The sequence below is a fragment of the Dipteris shenzhenensis genome, chromosome 21 (genome assembly GCF_047967505.1).
Source record: "Dipteris shenzhenensis isolate YYH24624 ecotype China chromosome 21, Dip_SZ_1.0, whole genome shotgun sequence".
In the NCBI taxonomy this organism is placed as follows: Eukaryota; Viridiplantae; Streptophyta; class Polypodiopsida; order Gleicheniales; family Dipteridaceae; genus Dipteris; species Dipteris shenzhenensis.
Window position 1 is genome coordinate 46,797,781 of NC_141616.1, and position 23,393 is coordinate 46,821,173.

The window sequence follows — 23,393 nt, forward strand, 5'->3', positions numbered from 1 at the left end:
TCCCAAGATGAACAACTCCATGAGTACCTGTGTAGGAAGTAAACCACTCCCTATGAGGAGTAACATGAAAAGAAGCACCTGAATCCAAGAGCCAGGTGTGCATGTCATGGCCATCAATAACCAAAGTATGTGCAATTACAGCAGAAGAGCATAAAACATCATGTCTGTCACTGTCACTGTCCTCTGCTGCAACATTCACTGCATCCAAGTCATCTGCCTTGGCCTTGCCTTTGCCTTTGCTTCCACTGCCTGCATCTTTTGCCTCAGCCTTCTTGGCTTTCTGATCCCGTATAAACTTGAAGCACTTAGACTTCACATGTCCCTTCTTGCCACAATAAAAGCATTCAATATCCTTTTTGCCACGGGACTGACTGCGGGATTTGGACTTACTAGCAGATCTCCCCTTCTGCTGAGTCCTGCCTCTTTCCTGTAACTGCAAAGCATTGGAAGACTTACTGCCCATATTGTTCTTCCTGTTCATCTCCTCCATAAGGAGAGAGCTCTCCACATCAACATACATAAGAATGACATTTGAATTTGACAGGGTGGTCTTGAATGTGTCCCAACTCTCAGGGAGGGTACACAACAAGAAAGTAGCCTTGAACTCCTCATCAAGGTTCAACCCCTGTGCAATCAGCTGTGTAAAGATGGCATTGAACTCACTCAAGTGTGAGGTCATAGTTGTACCTTCCTTCATGCGAAGATCAACCAGCTTCTTCAACCAATAAACCTTACTGGCTGAACTCTTTTGGGCATACAACTCTGCTAGCCTCTGCCATAGGCCATAAGAGGTCTTTTCAGCCTGAACATTGAACACAAGAGTATCAGAAATAGTAAGCATGATAGCTGCCCTTGCGGACAAATCAAGCTCCTCCCATTCATCATCTGCCATGTCAGATGGCTTGACACCCTTCACCCTTATGGGCTTAGAAATCTTCTTTAGCAGAAGTACATTCAAACACGGTTCTGCCCATAATGCATAATTGTGTGCTCCTTCCAATTTTTTTATGTTCAGAATTGAAGATTCACTTCCTGACTCCCTGTAAGTCAAAAAATGACTGAATAAAGTTCTGATTTCTCAGAAAAAACCTGCTCTATCAAGAGCCAGGAGCACTCACAATAGTGCTGTTTTTACTGTCAAAAGAATCTGCAGCAAAACAGAAAATTTCCCTCCAGTTACTGTACCTTCTGACACACTGTACCGTGCTCAAATAGGCATAGAACAGTAATTTCAGAATGCTGCAGCTGTTCCACAAGTGCTTTAACAGTGCATCATCATCTGATGAAGCATAAAACACTGCTGTCCTGATCACTGCTCCCACCTCAGATGAGGTATTGCACTGATTTTATATGCATACACCACTTGTCATACACTGTTTTGTTCACTGAAAAAGAGGCTCCAGACACTTCAGCCTGTCACAAACCTGCAACAGAAAATGGGACAAATCCCAAGCAATCACCCTTCTGCCAAGGGGATAAAAGGCATCTGAAGGTCTCAAACAGTAACTCAAGTGCTCTCAAGCAAAATCTGAGCAAAAGCCCCTTGATTTGACACCTGTGCCAAGTGAAAAACACCTCAACACTGAGGTAGCATACAAAATACAGCGCTCTCCTGGCACTTTCACCTGACAATGCAATGGCATAAACAGCCCTGTGTACACAATAACAACACAGATCCCAACTACAAACACTGAAGAGAAAATCTTTTGAGCACTGTCAACGATGGACAGTTAGGGACCGAGTAAACTCGATGCGCCCTGGCCAAGCGTGGCTCAACTGAGATTTTCCAAAGTGTCGTACACAAAATGTGACCTGCAGAAATGTCACTGAATACACTGCGGAAACAAGACCAATGTGGGCTCCCTGGCTCCACAGTGCCTCAAGGCATACACTGCATAAGCTTCCAGGCAAAAGCCCTTTGAAAATGTCACCCAAAAGCTGAGATTTGCACTCAGCAAAAGCATAGAACTCCTCTGCAAAATCAAGGCATTACCTTCCCGAAACAAGATAACTGTGCAACCACCACACACTGTGATACTAGTCACCTCAAGCACGAGGGACAAGAGTGTACTTGCTGTACCTCAAAAAAAAACACAGTTTGAAGGACTGAACAGCTGGGAATGCTCTCTCTTTGCCTTCTTTCTCCAAAGAAAAAAGTGTTGTACTTGCTGTACCTGTGTACTGGCAGCACTGTTCCTGCTGTACCTGTGTACTTGTGCAAGGTACGAAATCCCAGAACAGAGAGAGAAAAAAAAAATTTCCGAAATGCTCTTCCCTAATGCAGCTCCAGATCGAAATGCACCTTCCCTGATACAGCTCCCTGACGCAGTCCGTACGGCGGCGTCCGTACAGTACGGGCGCCTGTACGGTGTCCGTACGGCAGTACGGACGGCCGTACGTCCGTACACGAACTGTACGGTGCGCGAATCGGCTCGATGCCCAGCTGCTGCACACGTGCTGCCTGCGCGCTGCCCAGCTGCTGCCCGCGCTGCCCTGCCCAATGCTGAGGGCACGAGGCCCGAGGGGATAGATAGAGGTAGAGGGAGTGGGTAGACTGAAGTTGAGAGGGAAGGGTAGGCTCTGATACCAGTTGTGAGGGAAGGAATGAGGGAGAAGTACGACAGGGGAGAGTGAGAGAGAGAGGAGACTCAAAAGATGTGGGTGTGTAGTGATGAGCCACACCACAAACTCTTAAGTTTTATTAGGATTAGGTTTTTCACCCTATGACTGTCTTAAGACAGTCATAGGTGTCATATCTTTAATAAAGGGGTGGCAATGTGCCTTTACACCAACACTATGTCTTTGTGCATTCAGATCATGCACCGTTATGGTTGAGGCTATCTTTTCATCATATCCCTGATGATAGACTACCTCAAAGGCGACATCTAATTGTGAACAATAGCTATTTGCAGCATGTTACTTTCAAGGCAATGGTTACTAATGCCTATCAATCTCTCTCTTCTCAAAGCCACTTTAATATTGATAATGCATGGGATTCTTTTTCTTTGGCTGATTGGAGACCTATCACGCTTATGCGAGTTATTTACAAATTTACTACCAAAATGATTGTTGATTGGATAAAAGGCTATTTGCATGATGGGTTGCATCCTGCGCAATATGGTTTTGTTCCTCGTAGGCATATCACAGACAACATTGCTAATGCCTATGTTGGAATAAAATATGCCAAATATATGCAGCAGGATGTTTTGCTATTGCCAGTTGATATTGCCAAAGCTTATGATACTATTCAGTGGGACTTTATTTCACAAACAATGCAGGCCTTGGGATTTGGCACAAAAATGCAACAAGTTATCAATTGGCTATATCAAGATAGTAAAGCTGCCTGCATACTTTCAGGGGATATTTCTACAACCTGGACTCTTGGTTATTATGTTCAACAAGGCTGTCCCCTCAGTGCTTTACTATTTGCCATAGCCACTTATCCAATGCTTCAATATATGGACCACCTTTTGGACACTGGCATGTTGCATGGATAGGAAATTCCTGGCAGCCGTAGCATGATCACTCAAGCATATGCTGATGATTCTTTCTTTACCCCGAAAAATACTCAGAGCGATCTCTCCTTGATTATGTAGGCTCTTTCCACATATGGCTTAGCTGCTGGTTTTCATGTGAATTTTCAGAAATCCAAGCTATTGCCGTTGCATGCTAAAGACTGGCATAGTCTTTTGTGGCCTGGGGAAATTGTTCCACCTTCTCAATTGATTTGACATCTGGGCTATCCTCTAGGTTGGGGGCTCACTCGTTCTCAACAAACGGATTGGGTGCTCACAAAGCTGAGGAAAAAACTTGAATATTGGAAGCGTGCAACTTGGCCATTACATGTTCGTTTGTGAATAACGCAATCCATTTTGATAGCATACATACAATTCTATCTGCCCCTCGTTATGTTTACTAAGGCACATCTGGTTTCCTTTATGTCTGCTATCATGGAGATTTTCTGGCGTTCAAAAAATGGCAAGAAAAGTCTCAGATTACTCTATGCATCGTCTCTGTTCTCCAAAGATGCACGGGGTTTGAACATACTCAATATTCAAGGGCATATACTTGCTCACAAGGGTAAAATGATGTTGCAGTTTATGCAAGGCGATCAGCCTTGGGCTTTCATGATCCGCTCTCTTTTGTTGCATATTGATACTTCTGCTTTTGGGCATTGGCAGCCTACACAGTGGGATTTTCTATTTGGCTCTACTCAAGGCAAGATCAGAGGCTACCCTCTTGTCTCTCATTTGCTTCTTGATTGAAAGCATATTTTATCCCACTTGGAATGGAATGGCAAGGATTCTTTGTTGAGAAATTCCTTGAGGGCTGAGAATATTTATTGGTCCAAAGTATTCCACCCTCCTTTGGCTATACAAGAACCCAAGCGTTCTTATTTTATATCTTTCAAAGATATTGCTTCTGTGGCAGATATACTTCAGGATGATGGCACTCTTTTATCTTTTTCTGCGGCTGCTAGCAAGTATGGTTTGGGAGCTCATTATCGTCCTTTATGGCACAAAATTTCAGAAATGCTTCAACCTTTCTTGCCAGTACCTCGTTTGGAACTTCAGTTTAGGCTTGAGGATTGGACTCTCCATTCTTCCTCTTCTTCAGCCCATCCTTTGAAGCTCACATATCACAGTGCCTTCTCTGTATAAAGTGTTGTTACCTCCGTCTTGGGTTTGACAAAGCCAATTCTGTTTGGCATATGGATCGCCCATCAAAGTGGTGGAGAAAGCGGCTGCATCTCCTTTGGCATTATAAAGTCCCTCTTCGGCAACAGCTTTTTCTCTGGCGAGTCCTACTTGGCATTTTTCCATCTGGGCAATTACTTGCACATAGACATATTGGCCCGGCTGTTTGCCACCGATGTCTACTGAATCTGTGCCTCACATTTTCTGGCACTATCCACATACTTATGATTTCCTCGCTCTCATTCGTCAAGGGCTTCGAGCGAGATTTCCTACTGTTACTTTTAGCAGGTTCTTCTAGTTATTTGGCTTTCATCCCGCTAGACAGGGTTTTGATTTATTTTTTGTTTGGGTGCGCTACTGGGCACTTTGGACTCTATGGATGGACAGAAATCATAGAGTCTTTGGTAATCCTACTTTTCCATCTTTCGTTTTTTTCAAACGATCTCTGCAGCAATCGTTTTATGATTGCTTTCAGACTCATTTGATTAATCATGATGTATATATGGCTTATACTGAGATTTTCGGTTAAGTAGTAGTTACTCCGCTTTTAGAGTACCTATGAATGTAATTATTTCATAGCAATAAAATATTTCTTCTCACCAAAAAAAAAATATGTGTGTGTGTGTGTGTGTGTGTGTGTGTGTGTGTGTGTGTGTGTGAGAGAGAGAGAGAGAGAGAGAGAGAAAGTTCTTTAAAAAAAGAAAGTGTGTGTGAGTGAGTGTGTGTGTGAGAGAGAGAAAGAACCAAAATAAAAGGAGGCCACTTGGCAACAAAGTGTGTGGGACATTTTTTAACAAAAAAGTAACTAGAGCACTGCCTAGAAGGCAGTGCTAGCAAAACTTATTCTTAGTTAACCAAAGTCAACATTATTTGACCAAAGTCAATTCTAATAAAGATTATACTTTATTTCTTGAGAGAAATACCAAATGGTGACATCCCCTCGGCTTCTAATCAGTTGTCGTCAACTAAAAAGCTTCCTAATATCATTGCAAACTTGAGGATATTCTAAAAAGAAGTCCTCATCTATCCACAAGTGCCGAATAGTTCTTAAACTTTTGCGGATGACCTTGCCTCTCCGCCCTTTCCTTTCTGTGTGATATGCAATCTGTTCTGGTTGGAGAATCTCCTCCTCTCTTCCACCTCTAGTGGCTCTTCTTGTACTAGTTCCGTGGGCTCTAGGTCTAGCTTTTAGCTAGGCCAAGTCTATAAAAGAAGGGACCCTAGAGCTCCTAGATTCATTCAAGATTGTACTCAACTTCATGCTCTTCTCAGAGCCAGTTGTACAAAGTTTATTTCTATTGTAATAAAGCCTTTGGGGGGTCTAGCTCTTATTTACGGCCCTAGTTGTCACGGGGACCTGAAAAGTGATGTAAGGTATTTTGTAACTCAATCCATGCTTAACCTAGGGTTAACTATGGTTAAGTCTAGTAATGGTTTGGCCGTGAGGAACTGGCTAGAGGAAGTGTAGCCTTCCTAGAAGTCCCTATGGGCAATTTCTAAGTGCACCACTAGGCAAGGCATAGGAACTAGAGAGGGATCTAAAAGTTGGGCCCAAGGACAACCAACGTTATCCTTGGTCAGGTGGATTAGAGCTCCTAGAGCATTCGAGGCCTAGCAGAAGCACTCTAGGCTGATTTTTTTGGCTGGCTCTTGTTGCTGTTTGATTGCTGCTTTGGCTCTTCCTATAACTCTTGCACACACTTCGAGGCAGTCCGACTACTGCCACGCATCCCAAGTAGTGTGCAACTACTGGTGCGCATTCCGGGACCGTGTACGCCATATTTATTGTAGTCTGTAAAGCCATACAGACCTGAGACACAATGTCCAATGCTGCTGTACAGACTCCTTGGCACGCATCTCGAGGTGTTTTTGTGGCTGGTTATAAGCGAGGTTCAAGGCTCGGATCCCAAGGTTGAGCCTTTGGGGCAGATCTGCAAGAATGTGTTCTTCAGCCCTTTCATGCCTCCCTTTTGCCTTCTTTCTGTTCTTTCTCTCTCTTCTCCCTAAGGCTCAAAGACACCTACACCTTGCTCGGGAGCCTGGTTAGGGGATAAGAGCGAGGACTGAGCTCCCCCCTCTGCCATGGACAACGGGTACTTGGTTGGTGTCTTCTTTTTCGTTGATGTTTCGCATTTTGAAGTTAGTTGCAGTGCTTTTCTTGTGTTTGGAGTCTTTTCTCGTCCCCACAGGCATAAGCAAGCACTCAGAAGCAAAGGTTGTGCCTAGGGAAAGTCCAAAGGGACAGTATGTTGCTTGTGAAAGCCTTGAGGCTGCCTGGGTACAGTTTGCTAGTGATTTGGATGCCTGGATGCCTTTCAATTAAGTCAGGTCAGAAGTAGATGCCTAAGATTGCCTTGCCAGTTGGATTCGAGTGGTACACTTGGATTAGATGCCCAAAAGACAGACAGAGGATTTGTAGAGAGGAACAACGCAGGGGCGAAAACCTGGTGTAAAGCATTTCCATTCAAAGGCATTAAATAAATACCGAAAGGGGCCCCAAGGCATTTAAGACCAGTGAGTGTATTGTGTATTGTTTTCACTGAGCGGGGGCATTGTAGCCTCCCCATTGGTGTTGTTGAAGTTTATTTCTAAATAATGTTAAGTGATTGAAGTGACTGAAGCTTGCATTGTGGCTATTTATGAGGTTTATGATTGAGTAGACGAGGATTACTACCCTTTAGTTTCTTGAAGGCCGATTACAATGGTTCCATTGCCGGGATCGTCACCATCTTCCTATAGAGGTGAGCCTTGGTAGTGTTGGGTGAAGGACACCTTCATTGAAATTTTTGCTACAGCCATCAATTCCAGCAAGCACGTTACACCGTGAGAGGTTGTTCACCATCTGCGAGCAGGAGGGGCAAGAGGAATACAAAGCATCAAAGAGTTTTGAGGAGCAGCAGAGTACCAGTGCGGGTGATAAGGAGCAGGACAGTGGGGCACATCCTGCTTCTCCTGAGCATGCCACTGAGGACTCACAGGATGAGGTAGATGCCCTTTTTCAGCTACGAAGTGGGAGCCTTGTCACAATTGCAGCAGACTTTCATGGAGATTATGCAAGCTCCTCCTACCATTATTGCTCCTCCTGGAAGCAAAAAGACATCTCAGAAGAAGCAAAAGAAGCATAAGAAGACTCATAGGCATGTATCTTTCACTGGACGGCCACCAGAGATGCCCACAGGCATGCCTATCGCGGCGGGTAATGCCAATAATTTTCATTCAGTCGATCAAGGCCAGCAAGTCCTCCCTCAGCCCATGATCCATCCAGGATACTTTGGAGCGGGATCAGTTTTTCAGGCAATGGTGGGACAGCCCACAGAAGGGCCCAGAATGCTAGGCAGCTATGTGGGCAGCATGCAGCCCAAAATGCAGAATTTCCAGCATATGATGGGTGGAATGCCCCCTGCAAATGCCAATCTGATGTACTCAAATCTTGGGATGCAGCCCGAGATGTAGACAGGTATGCCTGGGATGATGGGCAATACTTGGAATCTGCCACAGATGCAGGGAGTGGGACTTGGAATGATTAACCCCACCATGCGTACGAGTGGAATGGCTCAAAATGTGGGAGCAATGATGACTCCGCCCTTTTTACAGCCCCCCGTTTATGATAACCTCACCCCTAAAGGCAACCTAAAAGACTACGAGGGAGGGGCCGTTGTGAAGTTTGAAACCTTCAATGGGATGGCGGACAAATTGAACGCTCTGACATTTGTGCTACAGTTTGATGCCGCCTACTCAGGTGGACACTTCACACAGCCTTCTAAAGTTCGAAAGGCAGCCACCTTTTTGAAGGACCAACTTACTTTTCCAGGGTAGAGCACCTACCGCATGGGTTGAATTTAAACAGGTGTTCTCAGCCGCATGGTTAACTACCACTTTCGAGGTAGATATCATGACCACTTGGAATAAGCTAGATGCGGCAAATTGCAGAAATTTCGAAAACTACAATAAGAAGTTTTGGGAAGCCCTGTTGCCAATAAATTCTTACAGGCATATACCGCAGTCCGAGCAAATTAAAAGGTATTGTTGCACGCTGCCTAAGGAGATTCGGGACTACTACACAAAGACCAAGGTCTCCAATATGTCCGAGTTGATTGAGCATGCCACTACCGCTTACGCACTCATGCAAGGGAAAGTTTATGGGTTCAGAGGTAGTCAACAAGAAACATCGAAGTTAAAGGGCAGCAAGATGGAATCTTGTAAGAAGTACAAAAAGTTCTCGCAGACTATGAAAGCAAAGTTTGTTGCAAGACAGAGATGAGTACCGTCTCGAACCCGTATGTTAGATGAAGAAAAACAAATTCTTTATGATGCCAACAAGTGTTACATTTGCAAGGAAGAGAGCCACAGGGCTTTTGAGTGGCCACACAAGAAGAGGAAGTTCCCTCCTATGGAGCAGGATGAGCATAAGGAAAAGAAGAGCAATGATCAGAAGAATAAGAAGCCTAAACCCACTGCTGGTCTCTTGCCAGATTTGATCGGGGCTGTTCAGAATATAGATGCTACAGAGTTATGTCGGACATGGGGCAAGATAAGAGACCAAACAGCTTTGATGTTTTTTGATCCGAGAGCCAAGGCCAACTTCATTTATCTAGAGCTGGCTGGAAAATTGGGAATACGGACAGAAGAGATGGGTCCTTTGTGTGATGCGGAAATGGCTTGCCCGGGGCTCAGCCAATCAGTCACTCCAGTGATAGGTAAACTGAGGATGCATATTCACAGCTACGTGGACACGGAAGAGTTCTATATTATGCCGTTGAATGGTTGTGATGTGTTACTAGGAATACCCTGGCACTTTTGTGTTGGGGCTGTTTTGGATACGAAGAATAAAACAATCACAATCACACACCGTGGCAAAACCCACGTTCTTGATGCTAAGCTGAAGAGAGAATCCATCCCCATCTGCCATTGGCAATGTAATGAAAAAGCACCTTTCAGAGTACTTAGTGTTTGCATCTGAAAAGAAGTCAGTAGACAAAGAGTCTCATTTTTCTAAGCTGGAAAGCAGCGGACAGATTTTATTTTTCAGTTTAAGGAGTGTTTTTCATACTCTCTTCCACAGGAGTTGCCCCCTGAAAGGCTAGAAGACCATATGATAGACATAATCCCTCGTAGCAGCCCACCTAACAGACCTCCTTACAAGGTCAATGTAGCCCAGCAAGAGGAAATTATGAACCATGTCAAGAACCTGTTGGAGAAAGGGCTGATTCAGCCCAGCTCTTCACCCTACTGCTCACGCGTGCTTTTGGTCAAGAAGAAGGATGGATCCTAGTGGATGTGCATTGACTACCGAGCTCTCAACAAAATTACATTTAAGAACATATTCCCAATACCCAAGATAGATGATATTTTGGATAGGTTACAAGGCTCTGGGATGTTCAGCTGCGTTGATCTGAAGAGTGGTTATCACCAGATCAGAATTCAGCCAGAGGATGTGCACAAAACAGCATTTCGTACCACATTTGGTCTGTATGAGTTTCTTGTCATGCCATTTCGGTTAACGAATGCACCTGACACCTTCAATAGAATGATGGACAAGATTTTTAAAGAACACCGAGCCTTTGTTGGCCCTTTCTTTGATGACATCATCGTGTTCTCTCAAGATGAGGCTGAAAATAAGAAGTAGCTGGCAATTGTTTTTGAGCAGCTTCAAAGCATAAGTTGCCTGTCAATGCCAAGAAAAGCAAATTTTTCATGCATGAGATCCGCGCACATTGTTTCCAAGGATGGAGTTATGATGGAGTGAGAATGGACCCCGCCAAGGTGGAGGCCATCAGCAATTGGCCACACTTGAAGAACATCCATGAAGTACGTAGCTTTCTAGGCTTGTGCTCGTACTACAGGAGATTTATCCAGTATTTTGCAAAGTTGCATCACCACTCCGTGCCTTACAGAAGAAAGGGGTCACTTTCAGATGGGGTCCCAAAGAAATTGCAGCTTTTGAGAATCTGAAAGAGAAGCTATGCTCCGATCCTGTTATCATATTGCCTGATCTTCGCAAGCCTTTCCCTGTACAAACATATGCATGTGGGGACAGCGTAGGCGGGGAACTTATGCACGATGGTAGAGTGGTGGCATACGAGAGTAGAGTGCTCCAGGATGCTGAAATGAATTTCGGCATCCATGAGAAAGAGATGTTGGCTGTCATACATGCTCCTTAAACCTGGAAGCATTATCTTTTAGGTGCTGATTTTCATGTTCAGACCGATCACCTCCTTGCGGTACTTCCTCACTCAAAGAAAGTTGTCTTAGAAGCATATGAGGTGGGAAAATTTTCTTTCTATGTTTCATTTTCAGATTGTGCATGTGCCTGGGAAGAAGAATGTTGTTGCAGATGCAGTCTCACGAAAGCCCACCCTAGATGTAGTGTCTGTTTAGCCGCAGTTTCAGCCGTGACCATTGCATATCATGATGATGCTTGATGCCATGAAGGATAAATATGCCAATGATGGTGATTTTGCACGGATTTATGATCAATTGGTCAATGGCCAGAGGCATGAACACTATACTATAGAGGAGGGTTTTCTAATGATACATGGCAAACATGTGTCACGAGACAGTTGAGGCCAAAAGTTTTGACAAAGAGTCATGCCCCACCCTATGCAGGACATAGAGGCATTAATGCCACCATCAAAGCTGTGGAGCATTATTTCTTTTGGTCAACATTTAGGAAGGATGTCGAGGTATATGTCAGGACATGCATCACCTGCCAGAAGGTGAAATATTACAGACAGAAGCCGGCTGGACTGCTGCAGCCTTTACCTATTCCCGATCGACCCTGGGAAACCTTTGCCATGGATTTTATCTTCGATCTTCCTCGTACATCATCGGGACATGATGGGATATGGACCATTATTTGTAGATTCAGCAAGCAAGCCCACTTTATTCCTGTACGGAAGAAGAGTACTGCAAAACAGATGGCGAGACTTTTTATGTCTCATGTGTTCAAACATCACAGGATGCATCAATCAATTGTCAGTGATCGAGACCCGCGGATGACAAGTCTTTTCTAGAGGGGTATCTTTGAGAATATGGGTACCACGCTGAATTTCTCATCCTCTTTCCATCCTGAATATGATGGGCAGTCAGAAAAAGCCAACTTCACTGCCCTTGATCTTCTCAAGTGCTATGTTTCGGATCAGCAATCGAAATGGGAGCGATTTCTACCACTTGTTGCATTTGCATACAACAACATTGTACATTCATCCACAAGGAAAGCACCCTTTGAAATTGTGGCAAGAGAAGAGAAGGTACCTCCCATCCTGCATGCGAAAGGGAAGATTTTTGAAGCGGATAGATTTGTGGAAAGTCTAGATGTTGCTTACCAGAAGGTCAAAACAGCCCTCCAAAAAAGCAAGAAGAAACACAAACAGGCAGCATATAAGCATCGTCGCGAGTTACTCTTGAAAGAAAGAAAGAAAGAAAGAAAGAAATTTTATTAGAGTCTTCGGAAGACCTATGGGTCTATGACACTGAAAGAAAACCTTATACAAATCACAGTAAGGGTGGAGCTACTGAAACGAGCATGATCACCCGTGCTGAATCCTAAGTCTGATCATACATAATCAAATACATCTGGATGTAACAATGAAAAGAAAGGACTGGAGCGGAGCGGAATCCTCCATATGTCATGTCGCCCTAGCTGGTGCATAGCCGATGATGGGACGCTGGTGCCCGTCAAGGGGTGCCGTGCATCTTGGTCTTCTAGACGAGGCTCGACGCAAGACCAGAGCCACCGTGACTCCCGTGGGACGTATCCCGGGCCTAAACAATGACGGGAGGTCCCCCAAAGTGATCTGTGTGGCCCCTCAATGTCTCGTATGTCGTGTTGCGATCATCGGGTCGGGGTCTCTGTCACGGTCTGCGGCTAGAGACTGGACGATCAATGTCACTCGATGGGAAGAACTCTGTGATCTTGCTCTGAGAGGTGTCTGATGATGTGGCCAAGCCCCGTCGCCTGAGTAAGTACTCTCTATGTCGGACTCCCTCGTGAATGAAGGCCGCGAGGGAGATTGCGTTTCCAGAGCACGACTTAGCAAAATGAAAGGCAAGGAGAAATTGTACACAAAGCTAAAGATGAGGTACTATGGTCCTTTCTAGGTTTTTGAAAGGATTAATGATGTCGCTTACCTAAATGGACCATACACAATGCCTTTCATGTGAGTATGCTGAAGCCTTTCCATGGCGATGTGCCTGCTGACCCACTTCATAGGGATTAGCCCAAGGTTGAAGAGTTGGATGAAATGTTGGTTCCGGAACAGATTTTGGCACATATGGTAAGAAAAGTAAAAGGTAGAGTTTCCGGTCGCTACCTGGTGAAGTTCAAGAACTATCCTGCACTGGATGCGAAGTGGATGGAGGAGGTTGATCTAGCAAAATCACCTCAGATTTGGCAACTCTACCTGGATGCATTTCAGCTCGAGTCCACTGAGGTGCAGACTCCTACGGGTTTAGCAGAGCAGAGATCTGGAGCATTGCCTGGTGCTCGAGAGGAGGGTAGCAGCTCCCCTTTCTCGATTCAAAATGCTCATGCACCGATTCTCTCACCCGAGATACTGCTTGCTGACAGTATTTCTACCGTGAGGTCTCCATGATGGGTGTTCTAGACACTCCCCACAGAGGATGCATTGATCTATGGCTGGACTCACACGCTCTCCTAGACCATATTTTCATTGCAAGGTGGTATTTTACAAATGATGTATATTTTGGTATGGGCTACTTCTGCCTATTTTCTTTATTCTCACTGTAAGTTTTTCGCAGCAACCTGGGTAGTTTGTTGTTTTAAGAGGACCGTATGTCACGGGCTTGTGAAAAGTGATGTAAAGTATTTTTGTAGCTCAACCCACGCTTAACCCAAGGTTAACCGTGGTTAAGTCTAGTAATTGTTTGGCCATGAGGGACTGGCTAGAGGACATGTAGCCTTCCTAGAAGTCCCTAGGAGCAATTTCTAAGTGCACCACTAGGTCCTAGGGGCAATGCATAGGCACTAGAGAGGGGTCTAAAAGTTGGGCCCAAGGACAACCAACGTTGTCGTTGATCAAGTGGATTAGAGCTTTAATGAAGGGCTGGTTTGGCCGTGAGGGACTGGCTAGAGGACATGTAGCCTTCCTAGAAGTCCCTAGGAGCAATTTCTAAGTGCACCACTAGGTCCTAGGGGCAAGGCATAGGCACTAGAGAGGGGTCTAAAAGTTGGGCCCAAGGACAACCAACGTTGTCGTTGGTCAAGTGGATTAGAGCTTTAATGAAGGGCCATTTGTCATGCATGCAAGTGCATGCCCTTCTACCCCCTACCATCTCTCTCGAGTCTCCCCTCACCCTCCTGGGGCATTCCAAGCCTAGTAGAAGCACTCTAAGCTGATTTTGACTTTTTGGATGCCTCTTGTTGCTGTTCGGCTGCTGCTGTGGCTCTTCCTACAGCCCTTGCGCACACTTCGAGGCAGCCCGGCTGCTAGCGCACATCTCGAGGCAATGTGCAATTGCTAGCGCACAGCTTGAGGCAATGTACGACTGCTGGCACACATTTCGAGACAGTGTACAGCGCATTTATTGCAGTCCATACAACCGTATGGATCTGTATGGACCTCAGGTACGGCCCCCAAGGCTACTGTACAAACTCCTTGGCATGCATCTTGAGGCACATGCACAGATCCCGAGGTGTTTTTGTGGCTGGTTGCAAGCGAGGTTCGAGGCCTGGATCCCAAGGTTGAGGCTTTGGGGCAGATCTGCAAGCATGTGTTCCTCTTCAGCCCTTTCCTGTCTCCCTTCCGCCTTCTTTATTTTCTCTCTCTCTCTTCTCCGTAAGGCTGGAAGGCACCTGCACCCTGTTGGGAGCCTACTTCGGGGATAGGCACGAGGACTAACCTCGCCCCTCTGCCATGGACAGCCGGGTACTTGGTTAGTGTCTTCTTTTTTGTTGCTGTTTCTCATTTTGAAGTTAGCTGCAGTGCTTTTCTTGTGTTTGGAGTCTTTTATAGTCCCCACAGGCGTAAGCACGCACTCAAAAGCAAAGGGTGTGCCTAGGGAAAGGCCAAAGGGACATATTTATGAGGTTTATGATTGAGTAGACAAGGATTACTGCCCTTTAGTTTCTTGAAGGCCGGTTACACTAGTGTTGTGTACTATCTTCTTCTCTCTCTTCCAATGCCCTTTTTCTTGCTGTGAATCACTTCCTCTACTCTTGTACGCTTCTCAAGGTGTTGTACAGTTGATTCCAGCACCATATTTACTAGTTCTTGGCATGCGGAACCTGTTTTTGAGGGTGAGATACTGCTGTTACCTATTGCGATTCAGATTTCCTGCCCTCTACTGAGCTCTAGATTTGTTGTGAATTGCTCTGGGTGGCATTTTCTATGCTACGATCTGCCCCAATGCTAAGTTGCTACGATTTGATTCCAAAAGGCAGTTTAGGATTTGTTGAATCTGTTTTCAGGTGCCATCTTTCAGACAATGACATTCCTCCATAGAATTTGGGACTTACCTCAATAGAGATTACCGAGGCTGACCCTGGACTCATCAGGATGACTAGTAAAGAGCTGGGCAGGCCGTATATCCACATAGTTTGCTAGGCACGGTATTCAGATGGATAGGCTTCCCCCCCTTTCAGTAGTGCATGGACGCACCTCCTGAGTCGATCCCACGAGATGAGATTAACTGTATCATACGGTTAGATCTCCTCCAGCTCCATACATCTCCCCACCAAGACCCAATTCTACCGCGACCACTTCCTAAGAGTATCGGAGGAGGGATTCATGATCAGACCCCGGTATCTTGAGGACAGAGGAGTCTTTGTCCCATAGGCCCGCGAGGCCTCCCGCGAATGTTGATACATCTCTCGCTCAAGTTCACCATGACACCACTGCAGGTTGATGCCATGTTCCAAACATTGACATTCATTCATAGACTCTGGGACTTACCTCGATTGAGAGTGGAGCAGACACAAGGTATGCACATATATCCGCATGGTTTGCTAGGCACGGGATTCAGATGGACCGGCTTCCCCCCTTTCAGTACAACATGCATGCACCCCCTGAGTCAATCCCACGAGATCAGATTAACCGTATCATATGGTTAGATCTAAACCAGCTCTAGACATCTCGGACTTGGGGGAGCGATCAGGAGCTCCCCACCAAGGCCCTGTTCTACTGCGACCACTTCCTGAGAGTATCAGAGGAGGTATTCATTATCAGATCCCAATATCTCGAGGACAGAGGAGTCTCACATGCATTGAGGATTGCCATTGGACAAATGCAGGTTTCATCCCATCAGCTAAGGATTGAGAAAGGGAGAGCAGCACATATACCCAGAGCAACGAATCTGCATGCTATGCACACTGGGAGTGATTGAGACAGAGGAGCATTTTCTATGTGCCTGCGCAGCCTACTATGAGATCAGGGGACGATACCACTACCTCTATCAGGATGGGAGTGGCTTCGGCTCACTATCACGATTGATCCACTTCCATGATCAGGTCTGCATTGGGCGCTATCTGCTTGAGATGCGCTGACACAAGGAGACTCTGCTATGACATATCAAAGTGCAACACGAGGCAACTAGACCACAGGATACAGAGGCTACCAGACACAGTGGCATGTCCACTCTGAACATAGCTCAGCAGGTTCAGAGATTGAGGAGACCACGTTCCCCTCTACCACCACAGCGTGAGACACCCCGACAGAGGCATATCGGAGACATTTTCACCACTCACAGATGAGCCACCACAGTGCCAGGTTTCGGTTTCTGAGTAGCCTATCTCTGATAGCATATGTTTTGTACTTGATTTTGCTTGAGCTATTGAGCCATTATTTCAGCATAATACTTAGCAAGGCCATTGGGTGGGGGTTCTATCTGAGGGGAAGCCGCCTATTGCCATCATAGATCCAAATGTCTAGCACACAAATGTGAGCTCATGATGTCCCAATGCAAGCACCACCTGATATGCACCTTTGTCGACTTCACATTGGTCTACCCTCACCTCTACCACCCTCATCAACTTCACACAGCTCCACCTCGTCTCCTGCTCCATCGTTTGGAGAGGGGTATGAAACTATCTCTGAAAGACAGTGGTGATGGCCTTAGATCTCATAGCACACAAGACATCTAAAAGTGAAGAGCTTCTTTGAATCAAAGCGTACAAGCTCAAAATGATAGGAGATACAGATGACACACCATGTAAGAGCTTTAAACATGCATGCAATGCACATTAGCTAAGGCAATGTTTAACCAAGAATAGGTCACAGCACGAGAGAGAGAGAGAGAGAGAGAGAGAGAGAGAGAGATGAGGTAATGTAGATCTGAATATACACAGCCCAAACAAAACTAAAGCTCCACCACATGTACAATATCTAGAAATCACACTCTCCTCTACTAGAGTCTGGATGTCACTTTCTTTCCTTGCACAACTCCTAGGACGGAAAGTGAAGGAACAATATGCTTGACTGTACACTGCTTGATTGCTCTTGCACACTTCAAGGAATGAAAAGGCAAAGAATATAGAGTGGAGAGTGATCTTAGTTGCAGACAACAGCTCTATCATTCAAAGTGTCAAATGACAACTCAAACAATTGGTCATCTTTTAATTTCCAGGTCCTTTTCCTTCTTCATCCACAAATAATTATATGCTATATTGACTCGATGATCTATAAATCAAAAACCATAGTACCATGCCCTGAAACCCTTAATATCATTTTAATACCCGAAACCATTTTCAATTTTACATTGATGTGAAAGTTTTCCATTATAATATGCACATACTTGAGTTTACATAACAAATGATGGAGAAAGTAGGTGTTATGAGATCAAACACGAGTATTATGAATAATAAAATTTGAAAAAAGTTAAAGATAGGAGTGTGGATCCTTCTTTGACCCACTATGCTGCTAAGTGTTCTCTCTCGACCCTAATCTCCAACTGATGGAATGAAATTACAGTTACATTGCTTTTGATCACGCATGAGATATATTCCATGTTGATGAGCATTTCGAAGCAGCCTTACGCTGTCTTCTGTTGTTGGTCAGTAGTGGATAGCAAGTATACCTTTATATCAGTGTCTAGTCCAATTGAACTAGAAGGAGAATCCTTTAGGAATGTTACAAAAGCCCCATCTTTATAGCATCACAAAAACAAACAAAACAGCTGGTGTACAACTTACAATACTAGACTTAGAAAGCTACAAACTACACGCGTCGCTCACATGTCACAGACACCTCCATTTCAGCCCTGATGATCTCATCAGGTGCCAAAAACTATGCACACGTCACCAACCTACTCGTACAGCTTTGGTTAGATGGTAACCGCAGAAGGCAAATTAGAGAACTTGTGTTGGGAATACCATCATTTGGCGAATCTGGAGAGATGTAAACTCCAAACCATTGCTGGGCCAGAGCATGAGCTAGCTTGATGCGTGTGCTTATGGTCTGCCAACATTTGCAAGACACAAAAACACGTCATCATAGACAAATACTAAATTTACTTTTTATTAGCCTATACTGCACAACATGATATCAGCTGAAAAGCAATCACTGAGGCCAAGACGATGGATATGTACTTGATCAATGACTCGTTCATCAACAAGAAGATGCAAGCTTAGAATAGACATGGCTGCTCCGACTGAAGCCGATGCCATTGTGTACTCAGAATCCACAAACACATGATTGTAGCACCCAAAGGGGAATGAAGCACCCATATAGTCTTCATAAAAACTGCAGTGGAATAGAGCAGCCTACTTATATAGACAACAAGGAGAGCTTTCGAAAGTCAAAACAACAAAAGCAAATGTCACTGGATTCTGAGATTATACAACAGTCGTGGGATCTTATGAAAGCGCAAGCTAACAGCAAATGCAATAGTTTTTTCATCGTACATGTTACTTGTAAACATACCCGAGTTTGCAAAGGGTGCACTCTACACTCAGACACAACCTTAATTGTAAATAATCATCACCATATTACAGTTTCTGTTGCACCCAAACATCTGATTATTGTTAGCATTGGAGGGTTTCATGAGAACACTTTCATTGGATCCAAAACACAATATTCCCATTACAATTCGACCTCTCCGTACAGCATTCTTGTACTTACAAAGTTCTATATACAATTCTGTATCAGAGTCTCTTAGCATCAGATCATGCTCTCAACACAGCTTGTCTGCAAACGTATAATCTTCCTGCATTAGATCTCATACAGGGGGAGCTTCCACAAATCAAGCACCCTCCTTCAACATCCATGTCATCAACAAGGACATCATCATCAATCCATCTGGAGTTTTGAGAATTCTCATACTTTGCCATTCTTCTAGACTCCAAGGGACGATTTCAACACACTCGTCAAGATTTTCCCTGCAGTATCTAGAACATATTCACCATGCAGACTGCAACTGATGTGTAATACTGCAATTAATAGCTCGGATATGCTCATAGGGATAGCAATTTTACTCAACATACAATCCGTATAAGTTGAGGAATTAGAAGCATAAGTTATTACAAGCAATCTGAATAAACGTGTTGCAAGAAACATAAAACTAACTTGCAGACCTATGATTCCTTCGGATAAAACATTATGTTTTAGTAAGTGCAGCTGAAGCAACCCATAAACTGAACAAGTGACACAGCATCACCACTATATATACACACAAGATTACAATAGAAAGAAGAGCTAGCAGACTCTATAGGCTCAACATGTCAACCCACCCCCGGGCTTGGGGTCTGACCATTTTGAGCCTGGCAGCTCAGAACGGATGTCCCAAGTATAGGCCCTCGCCCATTAGGGGGGATCAGAGAGAGAGTCCCGCCCATGAGGATTATGGACTAGTCAGTCCTTATACCTTCAATTAAAAAGTATCTCAGTGACCTTGCACACTCTAGGACTAAAGCCATACGTGCCTCAAAAAATAAGCTTAAAGCCTTGCAATCTCTAAGTATCATAGAATCTATGAAGGTGTATTCATGAAAGAGCCTACTCCAAGGCAAGAGGCCTTCCTCACGTCCATCTATGGTAACCCTTCTAAGTTCTAAGGCCCCTTCATGAATTTTAGGCATAGATGCAAAAAGACCATGCCAATCTTCCACTGACATATGCCACATGGCTTTTTTTCTTTTTTTTTTTTTGGGGGGGGGGGGGGGGCGGGGGGGGTAGGGGGGATGTAGGTCAATTGGTGGGTGGCGACCTATCCTAAATTCACAATTAAGATAGTCTCACGGTCTAATAATGCCATCTGTCTTTAAGCGTTCTATAAATTCTCACCTTACAATATCAACCTACCCTTGGTTGACCCTGGTTGCATCCTTTATGGAGGTAATAACATCCAATTCAGTTCGGGGCTTTGTATTAATTAAATATTCCAATCTAGCTAAAATCCTCTTTGAACAACTTATGAGATACAATATGGATTCATTAGGAAGTAATCCTAGCAGTACGCAAATCCGAAATACTGATGTGAATCCTGAATTAGACTTCATATGATAATGAGTAAGAACCTATGACCTAGCAAATAATTGATGCCTCAATTCCTAAAATAGAGGATTCTACTTTTAGTTCCTAAAACTCAACTCAACCAACTAATATATTATCTTACCATTGTCCTTTGTAAAATCTTAAGTTTGCATCCCTAACAAGCTAAATTACCCATGTCCAATGCTAAGCAGGCAACTTCAATGAATTAGGGCAAACATAGCTTGCCTCCAGGATGGTGTGTAATAAGTAAGAGTATGCATGTAGTGGAAGGCAATTAGATTTTGACTGACCATACTGCCTAACATGGCCTAGAAGCAACATTTCTTGTACTATGCCAGTGGCATGTGGGAGCGGTTGCTTCATGCACTGTGAGTCCTTAAAAGTGTATATGAGATCGCCCTTTACATTTGTTGCACTATGCCAGTGGCATGTGGAAATAGTGGGTGAACCGTTCACTTATAGCTTAAGGATTAAGGCTTTAAGAGAGTAGCGGTTGCTTCATGCACTCAAAGTCCTTAAAAGTGTATATGAGATCGCCCTTTGCATGGTCTAGTCTAGTCCACGTTGACAAGAGAAACCACAGGACCGTGGGTGACCCTTATGATACGCATCTAATACATAAACATATACTGCACACTCATAAACTTCATCAAAATATCTTGCAATGGTCATAACTTCTACAATGCACACTATTGATTCCTGCTTCTGCATATAGGAACAACGATCAAAGGAGGCTCTCATACACAAGGAAGACTCCAGTCTAGCATAAAGTATGAACACCACCTTCTTCCAACCCCAAGATACTCACAACCTTCATTCGCTGCTCAACATCAATTTTCCAATGCCTTCCACACCAAAACTAGGTCGCATGCCGTAATTTGGATTTTCGACCTATCAATTACACTACTACTTCTAGCAAGCAAAACATGACCTAAGAAATAGAATATCGTAGTTTCACCTAGTTTCTATTAGTTGCAGTTCAAAATTAGGATCCTCGAAATCTACCTATCAATTTTGTCCACCCCTCAGCTGCGGACATTCATGTCCATGCAACAATAATGCCAAAGCTTTTACAGCTATTTTACAAATGGTCATTTTATGACCAACAATGGTTTCAACCAGCATAAATTATTACATCTCATACTACATTTCCTAACATCATCAGAGTTTCCTGGCGCACTACTAAAAGTACCAGAATTGGTTGAACTCCTTAAAGGTATGATTCTATATAAAGAACTTTTTGTGACACCACGAGCATCTACTTCGATCGCGGAGACAGGAGCACACCTCCTTGATAGACTCTCAGAGCTCGATCACTGAGTTCTTCTAGCCAGAACATGCGGGCTCTCACAACGAGGCCCCGCCATGATCATGACACAGAGCCAGTGACACAACAGCTCAGATAGGGCGTTGATGCAAAGAGAGAGAGAGAGAGAGAAAGAGAGAGAGAGATCCAACCATCACACATATTGGCTAATATCTTTTGCTTTGCCTAGTGCATCCTCCTAAGTCGAAAGAGAATAAACCCTTCCTTCCGTACTAGTCACATTGCTTCAAGCCACCCAGACTTTGCAATACACGGTCAATTACTAGGGTACCTGCATCCAGCTGAGTTTCTTGTCTCTGTGTCTTCAAACGCTGCAGCCCATTTTTTAATCTCTCCAATATGCATTCGAATCCTCTCCTTTTCAAGGGTTGGTAGCACTCTTATTGCACCACGATCAGACTAGAAAGGATATGTCATCACATTCTTGTAGTGGGAAGCAAGCATTTTCAGCCACAGATAAGGGCAACAGAAATATCAACCCAATCATGACCCTAGTCATAGTGTTTATAGTGCTTCTAGACATGCAAGTAGGAAGGATAAAAAGGATGTCGGAAGCCTTTAAGGAAGATAGATACCATTATTGTAAGAGGCTGGGTCATCACTTCAGTGAGTGCCCAAAGAGGCTTGCAAAGGAAAAGAAAAAGGAATCTGGTATGGCTGTTAAAGGTTCAACCTATGATACAAGAAGAGATAGTCAACTAAGTTGGGCATTCTTTACGTCCAGCCATGATGCCTGTTGGAAAGCACGCACTTTCACCATACATGAGAAGGCAAAAACATGGTCTTTTGATAGCGATGCATCCCTTCAAATCACTTCACGAAAGCATTGTTTCACATGTTAACCAGTGCACCTGCTGACTTTTGAGTCTCCTGCGCCAATAATTCGTCTTATCCAGTTAAGGGGATTGGAGAAATCATGCTTATAGCCATGAATGGCTCTGATCTCCAACTCCAAGATGCTTTATTTGTCCTTGGGATAAAGAATAATTTTCTTTCAGTGTATGTTGCTTCTTCATCTACTCTGCTATGCCGGATGCAGAGTTATGGCATGCCACGTTTGGGCATGAGACTTATGGCAGCCTTTTAGTATTGCAGAAATTTCAAATGGTTGATGCCTTACCTCATTTGGAGACCCCTCCAAATCAAATCTGTGAGGGCTGTATTTTAGGGAAAATGCGTACATTTTCTTTCCAAAGGATGGTGCACTCCGGGCCGCAACCGAATTGCTGCTCGTACACAGTGATGTTTGTGGTCCCCATCTCTTTGAGGTCATCTGTATTTTGTCACCTTTAGATGACTTCACAAGATTTACCTGGATGTTTGCTTTAAGGCAGAAATCTGAAGTATTCACTGTATTCAAGAACTTTGCTGCCCTGGAAGAAAAGCAATCTGAATGCAGGTTATAGTCCCTCCGTTCAAATCAAGGGAGGGAGTATATGTCCAAGGCTTTGACATTTTTGGCTCAAAAAGGCATTAAAAATCAGTGCACGGTATGATACACTCTCATGCATAATGGAGTGGCTGAAAAAAAAAAAATGTCACGCAAGTGGGAAGATGCATGCAAAAAGGCTGTGACTTCCATTTGCATTGCTTACAGCAATTCGGATTGGGCTGGTAACTTTAATACTCAGCAGTCAAGTAGTGTCGGTAACTGTTTCTTTCTTGGACAGTCATGCATTCTTGGTTAAGGAAGAAAAAGTATACAATTGCTACCTCATCCTGTGAGACTGAGTATAGGGCAGCCTTCAGAACCACAGTCAGGTGTCTTTGGCTGAGGCATTTGTTCGCCGATCTTCATGCATCATTGGAGGACCCTACTCCAATTCTCACTCACAGTCAGATTGCCATTGCCGTGGCGTGAAATCATGTGTTTCATGCTCGTACGAAACACAATGAAATTTATTATCACTATGTCAAAAAGCA

At 44.2% G+C, this 23,393-nt stretch overlaps 1 protein-coding gene across 1 annotated transcript in view; it reads right to left on the reverse strand.

Moving 5' to 3' along the window:
- Positions 1-23,393, reverse strand: part of TAF2 (TBP-associated factor 2) — a 198,714-nt gene that overhangs the window by 126,549 nt on the left and 48,772 nt on the right. Inside the window, exons 6-7 of the mRNA XM_087392221.1 lie at positions 18,241-18,394; positions 18,025-18,109 (exon numbers count right to left, since the gene is read on the reverse strand). Of these exons, the coding sequence (XP_087248347.1) occupies positions 18,025-18,109; positions 18,241-18,394 (239 nt within the window). The remainder of the gene's footprint in view (positions 1-18,024; positions 18,110-18,240; positions 18,395-23,393) is intronic.